This window comes from Gopherus flavomarginatus, chromosome 6, assembly GCF_025201925.1.
Source record: "Gopherus flavomarginatus isolate rGopFla2 chromosome 6, rGopFla2.mat.asm, whole genome shotgun sequence".
NCBI classification, from domain to species: Eukaryota; Metazoa; Chordata; order Testudines; family Testudinidae; genus Gopherus; species Gopherus flavomarginatus.
The window spans coordinates 90,796,977-90,814,717 of record NC_066622.1 but is presented as its reverse complement, the minus strand read 5'-3'; the positions used below and the strand labels follow the sequence as shown (position 1 = coordinate 90,814,717).

Sequence of the window (17,741 nt, the reverse complement as noted above, 5' to 3'; positions counted from 1 at the left end):
TACAGTAGGGCCTGATATTGGTTAAGCCATCTGGGCATTACAGTAATATTTAAATAGTGAGAAGCAGAGATCTTACATAAATTCCAGTGCCAAACGCATATGCATCATACCTTAATGTATTATTCCTTCCAATTGCCACTTTAGCCAGACACACCATAACTTTGGTATTTGGGGGTTAGTTTGGTTTTTGAAAATGTAACCCTAGAGCATGGCACAGAGCAAAGTGCGTATATATTTTACATAGAAAAAAAGAACACATTAAAAGAAAGTCATTTATATTGCAAAGTCAAGCATGCAAAAGTTAGGAACATACATATCTACTGTTGCCCTTACTACTTTAATTCTCTCCCTTTTGCGCATCCAATCTGTGTGTTGAATTATTTTCGGGACCTGTAGAAAAAATACTATATGACCATGTAACTTAAAGAGTGTCCCATAATGCATGGGGGTCTGAATTAAGGTTTCATGAGCAGCTGTAAATCCTGGCATTCCCTAACTTTCAAATGCTTGACTGTCCAATCTAAACAACATCCTCCTCATATCTGCAATATTATTTCCTAATATTTTGGGTTTTTTAACGATTTTTTTTTAAAAGTATAACAGCCCTCCATCACCAGTCTATCATCAACAGGATTTGAACCCTGAACCTTTAGCACAGACTTTTACTGCTTGAATTATGGGACTAACTAACTACATTAGCTGGCAACAGGAGAAGGCTCTTATCTCAAGAGAGAATGAGCCACTGGGTCATTTGAATGGTCCAGTTCACTCCTGCCCCATGTGCCCCCACAGGAATGGGAGTAACCTGCTAGTATTGTGTGCTGGGTCTGGGGAAAGGGGATGTGGCCAGGCCAAGCAGATCCAAGCCCAGCTTTCTTCTCTTTTTCCCTCCCCACCTTTCCTGTAGCTGCCCTGCCAGTTCTCAGGCGGGCAAAGTATATGCTGATGCTGCTGGTTTTGGCAGTGTCATGGGCCTGGCTCTTCAGAATGTTGACGTTCAGCTATTATTTTAGGAGGCTGCCAGCTTTTTAAATTCAGATAAATGTGAATGGGATTTGAAGGCTTGCTTCATATTGTGAAATAATGCCTACCTATATTTAAGTAATAGGGTTATATTACAAAGTATCTACCAAATATAAACTTTCTTACTAGGCTGTCTGTTAGTAATATTTTTCAAGTGTCTAGTACAATGGTTGCAGATTTTCAAGGGTCTTCATGAGCCATGCCAGCTACCATTTTTATTTTTATGAACGGAATAATATGGATAATACATGTTCTTATTTGTGCTCTTGATTTTCTGGAATGTGGTTAATGACAGCCCTGCTTTCTGTGTGAATTTTTGTTTTTTGTTGTTTTTGTTTTAATTGTATTTTATTTTAATCCTAGGCCTATAAAAAGGGGAGATATTTTACCACCAGAAAGAGGCAGAGAGGTTGCCAAGGAGCTTGGGATACCATATTATGAAACTAGTGTATTTGACCAGTTTGGAATTAAGGATGTTTTTGATAATGCAATCAGAGCTGCACTAATATCCAGGAGACACCTGCAGTTCTGGAAATCACATTTAAAGAAGGTCCAAAAACCTTTACTTCAGGCTCCGTTCCTACCTCCAAAGGCACTTCCTCCAGTTATTAAAATCCCAGAGTGTCCTGTAACCAGTATGAATGAGGCTGGATATTTGTTAGACAATCCATTGTGTGCAGATGTTATGTTTGTTCTTCAGGAGCAGAATCACATTTTTGCTCACAAGATTTACCTAGCTACCTCCTCTTCAAAGTTTTATGACCTTTTTTTAATGGAATGTGAAGACTCTCCAGACTTCAGTGAAATACAGTGTAGTACAGATAAGACCAGTAGGGACTTCCTGTCTAGAACAAGTCATCTTGAAACAGATGATGACAGTGATGAAGCAAATTTAAAAACTTTTGATGCCAAACTTCCAACACCAGAAACGGATGGGACTTTAAAAATGCTAGAACTTGAAACTGAAGAAACTAGTTCTGCAAGGAGAGCTTTGTCCTCCTTGGGTAAAGGGTTTGTTAGTATGCATAAGGAAATACAAATCAACCCTGTATCTAATAGGAAATGTCCTGTAACTGTGGTCAAGATGGATTCCTCTGTTCAGCCTGGGCCTTTTAAAACTGTTTTACAATTTCTGTATGCTGGGCAACTGGATGAAAGTGAAAAAGATCTGACAAGATTAGCACAGATTGCTGAAATTTTGGAAGTATTTGACTTGCGGATGATGGTGGAAAATATTATGAATAAAGAAGCCTTTATGAATCAAGAGATTACTAAAGCCTTTCATGTCAGGAAAGCTAACCGGATAAAAGAGTGTCTTTGCAAAGGTACATTTTCTGGTGAGTAAATAAACTTTCATAGAAAAGGCCACAATTCTCCTCTCACTTATGCCAATGTTATGACACCTGGTTCAATAGTTATTCCTTACTTAAGTCAGTGTGAGAGGGGCAATGGGCCCAAAGTTTACTATATAACTGAAGGCCAACATTTTCGACAATGAGAACCTAAAGTTAGGCTCCTAAAATCCACATTTAGGCTGTTAAATAAGGGGGCAGATTCTCAAAAGTGCTGAGCTCCCATTGTCTCCTATTGAGGTCAAGGCTTTCATAATTGCTCTTCACTTACCTCTATAAAATCAAAGACTCTGAAAAACATCAAGGAAGCAATTCCTTACTAACAGGTGTGTGCCTTACTATGTCTTGAACTAGTAATAGGTTCCACTTCAAGCACTGACAGTTGTAGTTATGATTGTTTCTTGATCCCATGACAGATGTTACATTTAAGTTGGATGATGGAAGCATAAATGCCCACAAGCCACTGCTGATTTGTAGCTGTGAATGGATGTCTGCTATGTTCGGAGGATCATTCGTTGAAAGTTCAAACAGTGAGGTATTTGTCCACTTTGATAATTGTATTTCATTTATTTTTTATGGGTCGTTATTTTCAGCATTGTGATACTCTGTGAAACAATTATTTATTTAAGACTTAGCAGACAAACTCTTTTGTGTGTGTATGTGTAGACCAGAAATTTCCTTTATTTATTGGGACATTAAGTTAGAATACGTTGAACAATAGCTTGCCCTCAGCAGTATGTTATGTTGCCACCAGTGCTTGCTGTGTCAGCAACTTAAAAATTTAATTTTGAACTCAAAGTTGCTTTCAGGTAACTGGTTATAAGTCAAGAAGTATCAAGACAGTTTTTTACATTCCTAACTTTAAGTTTTTATGAAAGTACAGATCCATAAAACATTTTGAAGTTATTTTTCCATAGTATGATCTAATCACTTCTAGTATTTTTAAAAAGAGGGGGGGAAATCCATTTAGGTTAACTTATAAGAGATGGAAACGATTTAACTATAAGCCTTTATTCCCTCCCCACCCCCCAGCAAAAGCTCTATCTAGATGCCCTGTTTTAAAAGGGTTTGCTCAATCTTTCCTTTAGCATCTCCCTTCAAAAAAAGTGTTTCATTGCCAATTCAGGCACAACTCCTGGGCATACATAACTACTTTTCAGAAGGAATATTGCTCTCCAAACTGTGTAAGTGTTTATATGACAGCTCCCAAGTAGTCTATGTCCTAGAATGTGTTACGGGTTTCTTCAAAAGTGTTTCAAAAAGTTGGGTAAATATATATTTGCATAATCAGGGCCATCGCAAAATAAATCATTCTGCTAGCCCTTTGAGAGGATTCATGAGGTTGAGTTTAAAAAAAGGCAATATTCTTGTGACCAGGTGCCTGGATGGGCCACACTGAGAATGCCACAATCAGGACCGACTGCAAGAAATAGGGCAGACAATTCCCCAAAACTGGAGGTTTCTTCTATAATGAGATTCACCAAACCGGTAACAAAAGAGCTTCTGCAATACCACCCTGGTTAACAAGGAGCAAAGCACAGTCCACTTTAGGCATTCCAGCCCTTGGCTTCCATCTAGACAGCCAAGTCTAATATAGTGAGAGGTTACTGAAAACCTGATTCACCATATGTGAGGTTCACCAAACCCAAAGGACCAGGCACTTAACTCCAGGTTAATATGAAACTTAGATCCTCCCAATAATCACACTGATGCCAATCCTTTACTAACTAAAAACTAAAAGTTTAATAATATAGAAAAGAAGAGAGTTATTGAATGGTTAAAGGATCATATACATACCAGTGATTTTCAGTGTTCATAGCTGAGGATCATAGCAGCGATAGAATAAACTGCTGGCTTGTAAAAGTCGCTTTGGAATCATCCCAACAAGTCAGAATCCAAAGGCAGCTTAGATGTAAAGTCTGATATAAAGCCTTTCCATGTATTTTTCCAGAGTATTCCAAATAACTATTTGGAAGATCGCAATCTCAAGGCATAAACTTTCCCTGTTCAAAGTTCAGCAGACTTGAGATGACAGGATCTGGCCTGAGGCTTCTCTTTTATAGCTCTCTAGCAGGCTGACAGAAATTGTCATAGCAGGTAGGGATGTAAATATTGTTTTAAAAGTTAACCATTTAAACTAAAAATTTATTTAGTATAAACAGTTAACTGATTAAAGAGTTGGCATGGCATGGCCAGCCTGGGGATTAATGGTTAAGGCAGGTTAACCGGTAAGACTAATGATTACCGATTTAACGTTTCACATTCCTAATAGCAAGGCCTTCCCCTGAGGAGGAATAGGCAATGCAGATCACCTTTGCTTTGAAGCTCATCTTCTATTTCCTATGCATATACAGGTAAACTAGTTCCACTCATTCACATAAGGCAATTAGCAGGTCCTCTATTATAACATAGATAGTTAAGCTGAAGACCATGTAGATCAGTGGTTTTCAAACCGTGGGTTGTGACCCACAACTGGGTCGCAGAATGGAAGGGATTGGGTCATGGCGGCTCTGGTCAGCACTGCTGACAGGACCATTAAAAGTCCGATTAGTGGGGCTGCCTGGCTAAGGCAGGCTAGTCCCTACCTGTTCCGACACCGCGCTGCACCTCAGAAGTGGCCAGCAGTAGGTTCGGCTCCTAGGCAGGGGGGCGTGGGGCTCTGTGCACTGCCCCTGCTCCGAACACTGGCTCCGCACTCTCATTGGCCAGTTTCCGGCCAATGGGAGCCTGGAGAAAGGGGGACCGTTCCTATGGGTGAGAGCCATACGGAGCCACTTGTGCACCTCCACCTAGGAGCCAGACCTGCTGCTGGCCGCTTTCAGGGTGCAGCACGGTCCGCAGTGCCAAGACAGGTGGGAAGCTTGCCTTAGCACTCCCACTGACGGGGAGCTGCCAGAGGTAAGCCTGTGCCCCAATCCCCTGCCCCAGCCTTGAGCCATCCCCAAACCTGGATCCCCTTCCTGTACCCTAAACTCTTCATCCCTGGCCCCACCCCAGAGCCTGCACCCCCAGTCCAGAGCCCTGACGCCCTCCTGCACCCCAGCCATCTGCCACAGCCCTGAGCCCCCCAACCCAGAGCCCTTTCCTGCACCCCAAACCCCTCATTCCCAGCCCCACCCTGCAGCCCTCACCTCTGCACCCCAAACCTCTGCCCCAGCCCTGAGCCCCTCCCACAAACCCCTCAGCCCCAGCTCCATTGAGTCGGGCTTCAACAATTTTCTTCAACTGGGGCACTAGAAAAAAAGTTTGAAAACCACTGATGTAAATAATAATATTAGTTTTCTTGCAGTATCTCACATCTTTGATATTAAGGTTAAGTAACCCTAGGGTGACCAGACCTCCCAATTTTATTGGTACTGTCCTAATATTTACTTGTTTGTCCCGCGAATGGTCCCAATATTTTGCCCTCCGGTGCACAGGCAGAAGGGGCTCACACCCCTCCCCACCACAACTCCACCTTGGCCCTGCCCTGACTCCGCCCCTCCTTCCCCCATTGGATCCCTCCCCAAATCCCCGCCCTGGCCCCGCCTCTTCCCCAAGCAAGCCCCATTCCTCCTCCACCTCCTCCCCCCTCCCTTCAGCTGTATGGCAGTGCTAGTGCTGGAGGGAGTAGGGAGAAGCAGGATGCGGCAGCCAGCTCAAGGGAGGCGGAGGTGCAGCGGAGGCGAGCTGGTCAGTGGGGCAGGGCATGGAGCTGCCGGTGAGTGCTGTGCCCCCACCAAATTTTAATGTAAGGCAATTAAGCCAGGAAAGGAAATTAGTATCTACAAGCTAATTTGGTTACCTTGTTAAACTTCTAACAGGATATTTGTAAACACAGACAAATACTCTTAGCATCTTTCACTTTCAAGTAAATTGTCTTGATTGCAATTGTAATGCCTCCTGTTAAGTTGTTATGGGTCATACACAGGTCAGCTGGTCTGTCAGTGTCACAGGACTGTATATGCAACCCAATGTGTTAAACCAGGGGTAGGCAACCTATGGACGGGTGCCAAAGGCAGCACGTGAGCTGATTTTCAGTGGCACTCACACTGTGCGGGTCCTGGCCACCAGTCCGGGGAGCCCTGCATTTTAATTTAATTTTAAATGAAGCTTCTTAAACATTTTAAAAACCTTATTTACTTACATACAACAATAGTTTAATTATATATTATACGCTTACAGAAAGAGACCTTCTAAAAACGTTAAAATGTATTACAGGCACGCGGAACCTTAAATCAGAGTGAATAAATGAAAACTCGGCACACCACTTCTGAAAGGTTGCCGACCCCTGTGTTAAACTAATAGAATGGACCTGGCTTACAGTACATCAACAAAAACTAGGGACTTAATACTGATCCAGTCTCCATGTTCTCTTGTGTAGAGCATGTATGAGATGCTGTGTAAACTGTCTCAACATAGTGGAGTAGGTCATGGCAAAAACCTCTTTTAGGTACTCCAGTCACTTGGGAAGGGATGTGTGTGCATTAAGCTGATTGTTTGGATCAGTCTTTGCAGAGTTCTTTTTTCAAATTTATTGATTTCCTGATTTTTGTCATGTTGTTGTCTTAATATTAATGGGACTTGCAGTAACATCCAGGGGAAAATATGCCCTTTAGTGGTGTTATACTTTTGTTACTGAACTTTTTTGTATTTAATATTCTAGAAGACAGTGTTATATTTAAATTGTTCTCATTACTTTTAATATGGCAGTAAGCACAGTTCCGTCCGCAGAGACACACTCAGCAAGCTGGTCATTAAAAATACATACCTCGATTGTAGTAAGCAATACATAGCAATAAGAATATATATTCATTTTACACAAGCCTATTTCTAATGATAAATTTAATAGTCTTAGCTCATCTTTTGCAATTTAATATTTTAAATGTACTAAACTTTAGTTTTCTGGAGTTTGTGCAATGTAGTACTTGGATCTGAGAGCTTTAAAAGTATAAATTGGAATGTGTATGTAGCATATTGCCTTGGTCTAGTTTACAGAAACATAATTATTTGCTTCTCAATGAAATTTGTCAGAATTCTATAGGTAGAACACAGATTTTTATAAGGTGAGCACTAAATGGTCAATATGCAAGTTAACAAAAAAAAACTACTCTTCTTCATGTAACTTGCATTTGGACTGACAAGCTAGTAGATTCAATGTGGCAGCTGCTTCATCAAATGACACACAACAAAGGGTCTGATCCAAACCCTACTGAAATTAGTTGAAAGGCTGCAACTGACTTCAGTGAATTTTGGATCCAGCCTCTAGTGGCTGCAGGGACAGACATATTACGTTTGCCACTGTTGTATGTGTTTCATTTACTCATTTACTGGAGTAGATTATTTTGTCTATTTTCTTCTTCACCTACAGCAAAACAAGGGAATTTAATTTTGCTTTGCTACTTTAAAAAAAAATCATGGACTGATATTTTCCAGATAACTAGTGATTTTTTGTGTGTGACATTTCGGTTGCCTAACTTAAGACACCCTTAAAGGTACCTGAATTTCAGAAAATGCTCATCACTCACCTTCTGAAAACCAGATCCCTTAAAGTGTTGCAAGTGGAGCTCTTAAAAATTGAGGTGCCCAAAATCACTAATCATTTCGTGAAAATATTGCCCTATTCTATAATTTATCTTAGTCCCTTTTATGTGTGAAGGTTTGTATGCCATTGCTAACAAAGGTTGAAATAGTAAACACAATTCTCAATGCCTGTTGAAGTGTACTGCTGGGATTTTTTAAAAGGAGAGTAAGGGAATTAGGCATCCAACTCCCATTGACTTGATGGGGAATTGGGCACCCAAATCACGTAAACTCCTTAAATATTCCAGCCTATATTTATGTTAATTGGGGAGGAGTTGGGCTTTCTTCCTTTTTGACACCTGCTATGGCTACATTCATCAGTATTGCATCAGCCACAGCCTTGCTGTTCTCTGCTTTCATTCATTACTAATTAACTGAAAGTGATAATGGAGATGCAAATTAGAGCTATCGAAAGCGATCCCTGTAGAAATAGTAGTACTGCTAGCTATTGAAAAATAATTAGCAGTAGAAGAATATTTTCTGAATTGTTTTTAGCTCAATAGTATTTATATTAGGAGCACCAATTAGCTAATACTGACGAGTGGTCTAAATCCCTAAAGGAACAACCTGCTCACAAGGCTTCTGTGTATTTTTCTCCATCCTTTAGGCTAACCAATATTTGAGTTTTTTATGGAGTGCCTCGATGTATGTGACTTTGGATAGGAAAATAGAAAGCTTCAACCAATGTTGATAATACAAATATAACCATAAGCCAGGATCACTTCTGATCAATCAGACTGAAGCACATTAATCCCTGTTTGTAATTATTTTTTGTTTTAATGATTTTTCTGTTAGTTGTCTTACTGCATGTTCTCCAAAATATCCCTGCCCAAAGCATTGGCATTTCTTTTCTTAGTGCCATTATCTGATTGCTGTTGAAAAGACTGTGCATCATAGGGAGTTAGGCTTCATTATTCAAGGTATATATGTTTTCACAATGGACTATGGGGATGCAGCTCTGGACTTATTTGGCAATAACCCACTGACTACCCCAGCACTTGAGTCTATACAAGAAAGAAACAACTCTAATATTCCAGACAGTATTCAAAACAGCAGTGACAGCTACACAGTTTATAAAGAAAAAGTGGTTGCTTTATTGATAGCCATAAAATATTACCATACCAGCCATTGATCTTTACTGGTAACTGCTGTGACATCAAACAGTCCCACTTTTTAAAGGTATGGCCCAGATGATCTGCTGGTGCAATTTACATTACCTTCGGTGGAGCTGCATATATTTAAACTGGCTGACTTCATGTACATCTGACTTCATGTACGTACATAACTAGAATCTGACAGATTTGTTGATTGCTCTTGAGCTTTAAATTTAATATGGAGTCTCTCTCTAATATTTTATTATATTTCTAAAACATGCCAGAAGGGAAAAGGATAGGAGAGGACGCATATGGCCTGTATGCACTAAGTGCTTGACTACATATCTTTCACTCGAGAACATTTTTTAAAATACCTTTTTCCAGGTTGTTCTTCCCAACATAAACAAGACTTCTATGCAGGCAGTTCTGGATTATTTGTATACCAAGCAATTATCATCGAGTCAGGAGTTGGACATGCTTGAATTAATTGCACTGGCAAACAGATTTTGCCTCCCACACTTGGTTGCACTGGCAGGTAAGGATTCTGACGCTTTACAGGTGCAATGCCTTCATGGACTGCTGTATTACTTCTTAGTGATTTTTGAACATTTACAATTTTTTTTGCCATGAATGCTGAAGGAAAGAAATGCCGTTCTTTTATAGAAAGCCAGATTGTATTACAATATGGTATTTTCACTTTTTAAAAAATGTACTTGTCTTTCTCTTTCCACTCTCTCTGGGACTTGTGCTAAATTAATGCAGTCCTTTTAAAATGTTCCATACTTTAGAAATAGGAAGTGAAAAGATTCCCTTCAGCATTAATATAATGTCTGCAATTCATATTGTCCATTCTATTATTTTTAACTTGCAGCAAAACAGTAGGGACACTAAGCTTTCCATTATAATGAACTAGGCTTTCCATGATAAAATCCATTTAGAGACCATAATAACTGAACCAATTCAAAAATGATCTGATTCAAACTCTTTGTAGAGTGCTGTCCAGATCTATTTTTACTGCCCAAACTAGAGTCAGTTAGTTATTCTGCTGTAGATAAGGGGGCTCCACATGCATAATTTCAAGAAAATCAACTTTTCCATCTTTAAGTTAGACCAAAACGGCAGCATGGGATACTTTAATACTAAATCCACATGCACCAAACTTCTAGAGGTTTTTTTCTCTTTCCTAATACCATACCAAAAGAGGGTGGTGATTCTGAGAGATGGGAAGACCAAGTTGAACAAATTCACAAGATGAATTTTAGTCATTTTCTTGAGCGTCATGTACCCAGACCCTCAGGTAGCTTTAAGTTGTGCAACAAGACATTCAGTTGCTGACAGCATTACTGAACTAACTGAGGCCCTAGTCCTACCAAAGGAGGGGCCTTTTGTGGGGCCTTATATAGATATCCTTCTCAGCATATAGATATCCTTCTCAGCATTTGTGGAACAAATGTGCTTTAAATGGTAAGAACATCTTATTCTGTCTCATTTAGTGAAATATTTATTGTGAATTCAAAGGCTTCTTTTTGTCCTGTTGCTAAGATTGCATACAATGGATTTGAATCAGGCCCGCTGTGGTTGTCTCTAACATTCTGTCAGAAGGAATGACTGCTCTGTTGCACCCCCTTCTGGCCAAGTGTGGCTCTGATGAGTCCTGTCTCAGTTCCCTGTTCACTCAGGCTCCTTTTAGAAGTCCACATTGTTGAGATATTCAAACCACTCCCCCTTCTAGGGTCTCATTTATTAAGTCCTGGACAAAGTCTTTCAGAACAGAATTCAAACTTACAAAGTCATCAGCCCAGTTTCATCAGCACCCAGTCCATCCCCCCAGAGGGTCAGTCCTCTCCTTAAAGTTCCTTTCTTTCAACCCAGACCCAGGCTGGGCATACCCCCTCCTCCTGAGAGTCTGTCTTCCTGCTCTCCCAGCATCTCTTGCCTGGAGTTTGGCCTTTCCCACAGGCCTTTCCCCTGCTAATTCAGGACCAGAAGGAGCCTTCTTACTCCTTGGAGTGTCTGCAGGCATCTGCCAAGAACGACCTGCAGCTGTACCCACACCTTTTTATAAAGCCAAGGTGCTTCTCATTAATCTCAGCTGGGCAGCAGGTAATGGTGGACTGGACCCCGATACCTCTCAGAGGGGCCAGTCATCCTGGCACACACTCCATCCTATTATCAGATGTTGACCCTTCTGGGAAAGGGGTAAGTGAGTTCTGCTGACTTACCGAGGCAGGTGGCTTACCTCACCTAGATACAAGAAACCAGGGGTAGCTCTCTGAGGAGAGAGAGAGTGTATTCTAGAGACTGAGCATTCCTAAGGGGGGAACCATAGGAGCAGCCACTCCTGAGAAGACTCAAAGTGAATTTTGCTGTCATTATTAATTTCTTCATTAATAGAGCCAAACCATAATAATGGGGGGTGGGGGTGAGGTTTTGATTCTGCATAGTACCTGGACTCTGTTCTAGAGCAGGCTGGGAACAGCACTTACTCAGAGGTATCCTTTATAGGGAATCCAAGGGTTCTAACTACTAGGGAATCAGGAGTGATTATTGCATAAACATAAGTGCATGCAAGATCTGTGTGTACAAAAGGACATATTTACACTTAGGAGGCAAATCCTCAGCTAGTGTAAACTGTCCTAGCTCTGTTGGCTGGGGATCTACTCCTAGATATGAGGGCAACTCCAGAGACCACAGTGGAGCTGCACCTGCTTACGCCAGCTCTGACTCTGATCAAAAATCCAAATGGATCTGCTGCTGATGCAGTAGTTGCTGTATTTCTCTTTCATGCTAACACACAAATTCTTTGGTTCTTGGTTCGCTAAATGAACTGCATTTATAAATAATGTTACCCTGAAACATGTATTTTTACAGTGTCAGCTAGTAGTTTTCTACTTTAACAGAGCAGCATGCTGTGCAGGAGCTGACTAAAGCCTCAGGGAATGGCATTGGCATAGATGGTGAAGTGCTCTCCTATTTGGAATTGGCCCAGGTTAGTAGTGATTGATTTTTAACCTTTTTAAAGGCATTCTGCCCAATTGCAGTACTCTGAAAAATGATGGTGTTGAGCATTATATCTGCATAAATAAAGTCTTTCAAACAAAGGACCCCTTGTTTCCACTGAAAAGAATTGAGGGACCACAGTTATCGTACTGTACTCAGGCTTCTTGGCATCTTAATTTTTAAAACTTAATTGCTGTGATAATAACACTGTATCTTTTAAAATGTTTAATGTCCTTTGAAGAACAGATTTACCTTCTCCACATCAGTTGAGAAATCAGGCTCTATATATTGAGGCTTAGTTTAGTGTCTATCAAATACATATTTCAGTTTTTACTTGTGGGGAAGCCTCTGTAAAGTGGCAGAGCCTAGTATCTCCGGCCTTGTGTCTCATGTCCTGAAATCCCATGAATAAAGCTCTCTAGCTTTCTCACACTCAGGTATTCTTAGTGAGTGTCACCATTTTATGCCTATATGCCCCTTAAATCTTTCTCCATTAGGTTGCTATGAATGTAGTATCTGTCCTGCACTGGGAGGGCAGAGTTAGGGTATGGCTACACTGCACACCTTACAGCGGCGCGGCTGTGCTGCTGCAGTCGGGCCATTGTAACATGCGCAGTGTAGCTCCTCTTTGTCAGCAGGAGAAAGCTCTCCTGGTGACAAAATAAAAGCATCTCCAACACGGAGCGGTAGCTTTGTCAGCAGGAGATCATCTCCCACAGACGAAGCACTGTCCACACCGGCGCTTTTTGTCATCAAAATTTTTGTCGTTCAGAGGGATGGGTTTTTTACACCCCTGAGCAACAGAAGTGCAGTGTAGACATGGCCTAAGTGGCCACCCTCAAAGGGGACATATCTGCAATACAGAGCCATTCTTTGTGACTATGAGAAAATTGCCCATTATGCTATCTTACATTCAAGCACGTCACTTCTCTGCCTGAGCTCCTTGTTTTTAAATATGTGACTGTTTTCCCCTAAAGGACTGTTGCAATATGGTTTCCTCAGGGATGCGGTAGTAAAAGATATTTTGCTTGTATATCAGAAATTGAGTTATAGAGTTTAAGGCCCGAAGGAACCATCAAATCATCTAGGCTGACCTCCTGTAGATCACAGGCCACCAACACCACCCAGCCAAAGTTAGAAAAAAGTATTACAGTGCACAAATGATTCTTCAAAACACCCTTATGACTAAGTCTGGCTTCCGCCTGTGCTATTAGACCATTGCTTTCTTGACCAGCATATAGTGCTCCCTGGCCACTGCAAGCATCCCATCATCTGCTTTCAGCTCTGTCTGGACTCATAACACTCTTACTAATCCGGTTCTTAATCTCTTCTGAGAAAAGAATGCTAGTTCTGCTAAACTATGGGGATTGTTGGGGTGGTGGTTGGCTACAGAAGTCATCAGTTCAAATCCTGTTATGATTTGATCTGTGTCCTGTGCCATACAACAATGTGAAGTGTTTATGACACGTTAAGGTTTTAAACAGGCAATCAGAATGCCAAATAGATGCACATGCTTTACCAATCTGACTCATATTATAGCTCTACTTTCTTATGAGCAGGCTGCCTGTTCCAGGCTTTGTACTGTGCTTTCAACAGTGCCTTAAGCTCTATCACTGAGAACACTTCTCTGGGGACTTACTTACTACAGGGTAAGATTTGTAGTAACTTAATGGCTGCTGCAAACCTAGGTTTAAGTGCATAGGATCACAGTTAGGTCCCATCCTATGAGATACTGAGTGCCTCCTGCCAGATGCTAAGGGCCTTAAACTCCCACTGAAGAGAAATAAAGTTGAAGCTGTTCACATCTCTCAGGAGGTGCTCACCACATTGCAGAAAGAGTTAGAACCCTAACTCAGCTACTCCCACTGACAATCCCATTTTGACCACTGAGTGCGCCGGTGGATTTTTATGTAAAAGGAACAGTAACTCTAAATCCACATAGTGCAGTTAGAAGCATCCGCTGAGCAGCTGCTCAGTCTCCCCAATGCTGAGAGCATGGCAGGATAGATTCATTTAGGGATCTCGCTTGCCTTAACATGTAGCTTTTGTGCAAGATGACCAGTAGTATCGGGAAATGTAAACTGACTGTCTTTGCTTGTAGTTTCACAATGCTAATCAGCTGGCAGCGTGGTGCTTGCACTACATCTGCACCAATTACAACAGTGTTTGCTCCAAATTCCGCAAAGAAATAAAAGCTAAGTCTCCAGGTAAGACCATCTTCCACTTTCCCCCCATCTTTTCCTGACCTTTTTTCTTTTTTCTTTCTGTCCTTTGAACATGAACAAGTGAATTAGCTCAACTAAACTATGATGGAAATCTAGTGTTCTTTCCATCTTGAGTATTTCTGATCAGGTAACCAAAGAGTTAGAATCCTCCTTCTGCCTCATGGACCAAGACTTACATATATAACTCCTATCAACTGCACTGAGAATGGCATGAATGTATCCCTGTGCTTCGCCTCAAAAAATATATTCGGTGTCTGAATGTATTTTACACTATTCTATCATAGAACAATAAACAGTGTGCTTTGCCTAAGCTGCTTTCATCTGAGCGTCAGCACTTTACAAACATTTAGTTAATCCATAACAGCATTGCACTGAGACAGGTGAGTATCCTCATGTCCATTTTGCTGGTGGTTAAACTGAGGCACAGAAAGGCTAGTGAGTTAACCAAGGTAAAAATGTCTTAGTGTCCTACTTTATTTGTGTCCCAGTTTTAGTATCTAAGTATCTTATTACTTTTTTTTTAAATCAGATAATCAAGAATATTTTGAGAGACATCGCTGGCCTCCTGTATGGTACTTAAAGGAAGAAGATCACTACCAGCGTGTTAAAAAGGAAAGAGAAAAGGAAGATATTGCACTGAATAAACATCATTCAAAACGGAAGTGGTGCTTCTGGAATTCCTCTGCTGTAGTTGCCTGAGCAAAGCAAATACATGTAAACACTACAATGGTGTAATTATAACACTGCTCTAAAATTAGTCTTATTGTTAGAAATAAGATGTAGTTCAGGTTCCCAGTACTGATTTTATTCCATGTTTTGCATTTATCATTGTTAGGGTCAAAAGCACAAGCTCAGCTATAGTGAGCCTGGAATAGTTCCTTAAACTGATATGTATATTTTTCATTAGTAAGCAAAATAAGCATCTACCATTATTACATTTCTTTTTATACAAAAACAAATCCAGCATTAATGTTTCAAACTCTAAATTGGGAAATATTTTTATACTGTCTTGTGTATTTTGTTTAAATAAAAATTCAGGGGTATAACTTTATTTTACAGACCACAAAATAACCACATAGCAGCTTTGTAATTAGATTTTAACTATTTTTCTTATGTGAGTACAGCAAAATATAAACTAACATCCCCTCTTAATAGATAACATTCTGTCTTAAGTGACCAATTTAAAAGTACCCTGTGAAAATTATCATCTTAGTTAAAAACGAGCTTCTACTAGGCAACTAGTTTTTGTCCCTACATTCTATGCACTCATAACATAATTAGATGGTTATTTCTTCTTTCTAAAGTAAAGGATTATAATAAGATTAAATGCTCTATAACTTGCAGTTGTTTGATCTTTGTTCAACTGAATAATAGGCAGTATGATTACCTGTTCAACTGCAGGAACATGTATTTCTAATATTTGCCATGTAAGTGCATATAATTATGGTTATATGGGCCATGTGAAATCTAGTGATTCTAAGTATTCAGAGGTTTTAAAGGTCTAGATTGAATAGGATAATTTTAAAATCATTATAAGGGCTTATTAATTTATATCTTTATCCAGGGCAAACTAAGTAAGATCTGAATACAAAAAGCAGATATGCTGGTAGTCTTGGAATTACTGTATTATAGTTAGTTACTCTCTGAGAGCCTAATTCTGCAGTCATTCCTCTTTCAAAACTCCTTTTTGCTTCTACAGGAGTTATGCAAATAAAAGTCTGCACAAACAAGTAGATACATTCCTCTATTGTTGATGTAGCATCGTGCAAATGAAGAATGATATTTTAATTAGATTACATTCCTTCTGGAAGCAGATATTCAAAGAAAGCACAAAGCTGGAGTCTCGGTGTATAAAATCCCCGCGTTGTTAAATGGCAGGAGGGGGAAAGAACATCCAGTGTTTTGAAATTTCCTTTGGGTTTATGATTTTCTAATGACTGTCACTCTGAACTTACACTGTTGCATCAGAAAAATATTAGGCTAGGGGTGCTTTGAAAAGACCAAACTAAAACACTTCTAAAATTATACTATAGAGCATATGCAGGCCTATGAAGTGTCTCAGGCACAGTTCTGTAATTGAGGTAGTATTATGTTATGTTTTGTTAATGCTGTTTTCTGCAGGCAGCTCAGCATCTAACGTGAAAAGCTTTTGATTTTTATTTTTCCTGTATTCATAGACAAGGCAGTAAGTTCAAACCCCAGTGCTCAGAGTCAGGAAAGGTTTCAGACTGAAAGCCATACATACTTCCAAATACTCAGCTTCAAGTCAGAGCCTGTTCTTGGGAGATGCCACCCTAGGGTGGTAGAAGCTGCTTGGCGTGGGTGCTGAAGAGACTCCTGTAAAGAAAACAGGTAACAGACTCCATCACCTACAAGATTTATCACCGTACAGTGATAAGGAAGGGCTATCGAGAAAGGATGGCTGCAAGTTTATCCGCATTAATTCCTGGCCAGTAGTATTGCAAATTGTGGAAGGATGAAAAAATGAGAGAATAAATATCAAGACTAGGATGGAATTAACATCTGTTCAGTTGTAAAATGTTAACAGATCATGTTTAATAAGTATTGCTACTAGGTTTTACATAACCAAAGCTACTGTATGATTGTAATTTTGCCAAAGTGTAATGGATAGATAATTGACCCTGGGGATATATGCAATAATATCCAGTTGTATTAGTTATCAGCTACTATAACCAAGTGGCTGGTTCATTTGGTTAATGCTGTCTATGGCCTTTAATCTTGGTGGTTATTTGTGTTTTTTATTTTGGGAAAAAAAAGTCAATAAAACTGTTTAGTTATAAAATGTCTCCCAGTTCTTTGAATCAGCTTTCTAAATACTGTATAAAGTGCTTCACTTTTTTATGGTGTTTGTCAACATTCAATAGTAGTAAAATATGTTTAACAAAATAGTGTATTGAATTTGTGATCACATGGCATATCAAAATTTACAGTTCAGAATGTTATAGGAGAGCCACTTGCATTTGTATTTATTGATTGGAAAAAAGAATATGGTAGGTGCTTGTCACTTAATATAAAGCTACAAACCAAACATTTTCCTGTCACTTTTTCACACTGTTCCTAATACATAATCACCAGACTGTCATGAGAAGCAAACTCTACGTGACAGAAAACAGGAAGAGACACCAGGAGTTCTTGTCAGGATTTTCGTTGGTTGGCGTTTTGTTTTGTTGTTGTTATGTATACTATGAGCTTGCTAAATTGACTACTTTTCTTTAGCTGGTTTCCACTAGCAGATAGTCTTCAACAAGAAAAATCTCTAATTACAAGTTAGTGATCTTGTAGCAACAGTTCCTCTTGATAGATCTATGCAGTTAAATTGACAAAGCTAAAAAGTTACATTTTTTTTAGAGAACTTGCAAGATGATGCGTGAAGAGTGCCTTGTTCATATTTTGTTTAAAGCTATTAGACAATACCAAGGGCATTGAAAATAATCACTTTCAGCACTCAATGTTCTTACTTAAAA

General features: G+C 39.9%; 1 protein-coding gene across 7 annotated transcripts in view; it reads left to right on the top strand.

Annotated features, from left to right (window-relative positions):
* Positions 1-17,175, top strand: part of RHOBTB1 (Rho related BTB domain containing 1) — a 69,846-nt gene extending 52,671 nt beyond the window's left edge. For 5 of the 7 annotated variants that reach the window (XM_050958312.1, XM_050958314.1, XM_050958313.1 and 2 more), the window contains 6 exons: positions 1,387-2,360; positions 2,792-2,910; positions 9,416-9,566; positions 11,932-12,020; positions 14,133-14,238; positions 14,786-17,173. In XM_050958312.1, the coding sequence (XP_050814269.1) occupies positions 1,387-2,360; positions 2,792-2,910; positions 9,416-9,566; positions 11,932-12,020; positions 14,133-14,238; positions 14,786-14,955 (1,609 nt within the window). In that variant the 3' untranslated portion in view covers positions 14,956-17,173. Of the gene's footprint in view, positions 1-1,386; positions 2,361-2,791; positions 2,911-9,415; positions 9,567-11,931; positions 12,021-14,132; positions 14,239-14,785 lie in introns of all 7 variants that reach the window. The other 2 variants (XM_050958317.1, XM_050958318.1) reach the window with 2 other exon arrangements.
* Positions 17,176-17,741: the final 566 nt, after the last annotated feature.